Here is a 1,925-nt window from a genome sequence, read left to right as displayed (position 1 = left end):
TCATCTGTATCCTTGCAACTAGTCCTGTATGGTTCTGCATCTTCCAGCATTAGTTCTGCAGCCTTGATGAGACATGAGATAGGAACTGTTAAACGTGAACACAGAAAATACAGAATTAGGCAAAATACTGTAATACATAACTTGGCCACTACTCTGTCCAATTCTGCTACAACATAAGTGTTTCCTTTTGTTCTTCACACTACTACAAATGGTCTGAGGTATCACAGTTTCATCTTTCGTCCTAAGTTGTTGCTCACTTTTGAATTGCAGATTAGCACTAGTGCACCTAGAGCAAAGTCATAGTCCTTGATCCAATTACAATTGACTTCTGCAAAATGCTTTGTGTATCTTTTGCAGGTGTTCTGAACACATTCCATCATTTGTATAAGGTTGTCTGGTCTCTTCTACAATTGTTGTACTTGTATCACTACCAGTTCCTCTGTTGTTAGTAGCAATCCTTCAGGTGGAACCAAATACATTGCCTTGTTCAGGTCAAACAGTAATATTGGCTCTACTCTATGAACAAGGTAATAAGGAGAATATCCAGTCACTTTCTGAATTGTAATCTGCTCTGCCCAGAACACAGAATGTGTGTACTTATACCAATGTCCAATATTGTCTCCTACTGTCTTTACAATTGCTTCCTGTACATCCAAGTGTTTCCACTCAATAACTCTGTTTGTGTAGGAGTTATACACAGAAATCCAAATATGATTGATGTGGTACCATTCTTGCAAATAGTCCAGCACTGTAATGTAAGGCATTCTGTTGTCTGTTACAAGCTCAGGACATGCCCTGTATTAGTATAGAAGTTCTTCAAAGATAAACTGTCCTATTGTCCTTCTGTTCTCTGTGTGAAGCATGCAAAACTCTAGATACCCTGATAATGAACAGTATGTATGCACAATATATCAGAATCTTCCTACTTTCAGTATAACCTTTGTATCTATGTGGATCTTTTGGAAAAGCAGTACAATCTCTGGAATACTTGGTGGAATCAGCACTTGTTGCATCTGCCAAGTCTGACATGTATGACAAGTCCTAATGAAGTACTTAATGTCTTCTGTAAGAGATGGCCACCAGAACTGATCTAGTAAACAGGCTCATACTGTAAAGATTCCCTTGTGTCCTAAGTCTTTGTGTACTATCCTAACCAACACTCATCTCCTGTCCTTATCCAGCACAATCTAATGCTTTCCTTTGGGACCTTAACACCAAATCTTGTTGTTCTGTACAAAGAACTGTGTAGCATATCATATAAACCTTGGAAAATCAGTGTCTGCAATTCCACTTGGTTTGCAGAGCGAGCCAAGATACTCTTTCACAGCCTTCAGTCTTGCTTCTTACCTTTCAGTGGTTAGTGATTGTAGGAATCGTTCTACTGTTACATCCAAACCCTCAGTCTTGTTACTACAGATGCTGCACACAACCCTTATCAGCTCTAGATTGTCACCCTCTACTTTGTCATCTGCTCCCTCTACCTCCTCAGTTCCCACAACTCTGCAAGACTCTCCTCCAGGTTCCTACTCATGTACTCCTTTGTCTACTATACCTTCTACTCTTCTGTGTTCCAGATCAGGTTGTTCCAGTTTATCTCAACGTATCCAATTCCAGTTCTGTTTCAGAATAACAACTTCCAGGAATAATCTATGTTACAGTCTGCCAGATTGTGTTGCCTGTAGCACGTCCTTGTTTACTTGAAATGATTTGTCAATAATGTTGTTGTGTGTCTCCCAGCACATTGTATCTGAAACCCAGGACTGTGTTTCTACACACTCAACTAACAAGGCTTTGTGTTCTGTAGCCCTACAAGTTTCTAGCTGATGTCTGTGTTGTGTAGATTCTATTTCTGCTGTGTAAAATCTGTATGACTTGTCAATCCAGTCTTCATAGGTGTTGTTGTCTAGAGGGTCTTTGGGTACTAC

The 1,925-nt window shown here is 39.8% G+C and overlaps 1 protein-coding gene across 1 annotated transcript; it reads right to left on the bottom strand.

Moving 5' to 3' along the window:
• Positions 1–404: 404 nt before the first annotated feature.
• FOMMEDRAFT_96233 (uncharacterized protein) lies at positions 405–1,097 on the bottom strand (the record flags this gene model as incomplete). The annotated part of the gene is made up of 2 exons (XM_007270939.1): positions 405–782; positions 927–1,097. Coding segments are annotated over 2 exons (549 nt in total), but the record flags the coding sequence as incomplete, so codon positions are not given.
• Positions 1,098–1,925: the final 828 nt, after the last annotated feature.

This window comes from Fomitiporia mediterranea (genome assembly GCF_000271605.1).
Source record: "Fomitiporia mediterranea MF3/22 unplaced genomic scaffold FOMMEscaffold_15, whole genome shotgun sequence".
Taxonomy (NCBI): Eukaryota; Fungi; Basidiomycota; class Agaricomycetes; order Hymenochaetales; family Hymenochaetaceae; genus Fomitiporia; species Fomitiporia mediterranea.
Note: the sequence above shows the minus strand (reverse complement) of the source record. Positions and strands in the feature narration are given on the sequence as shown.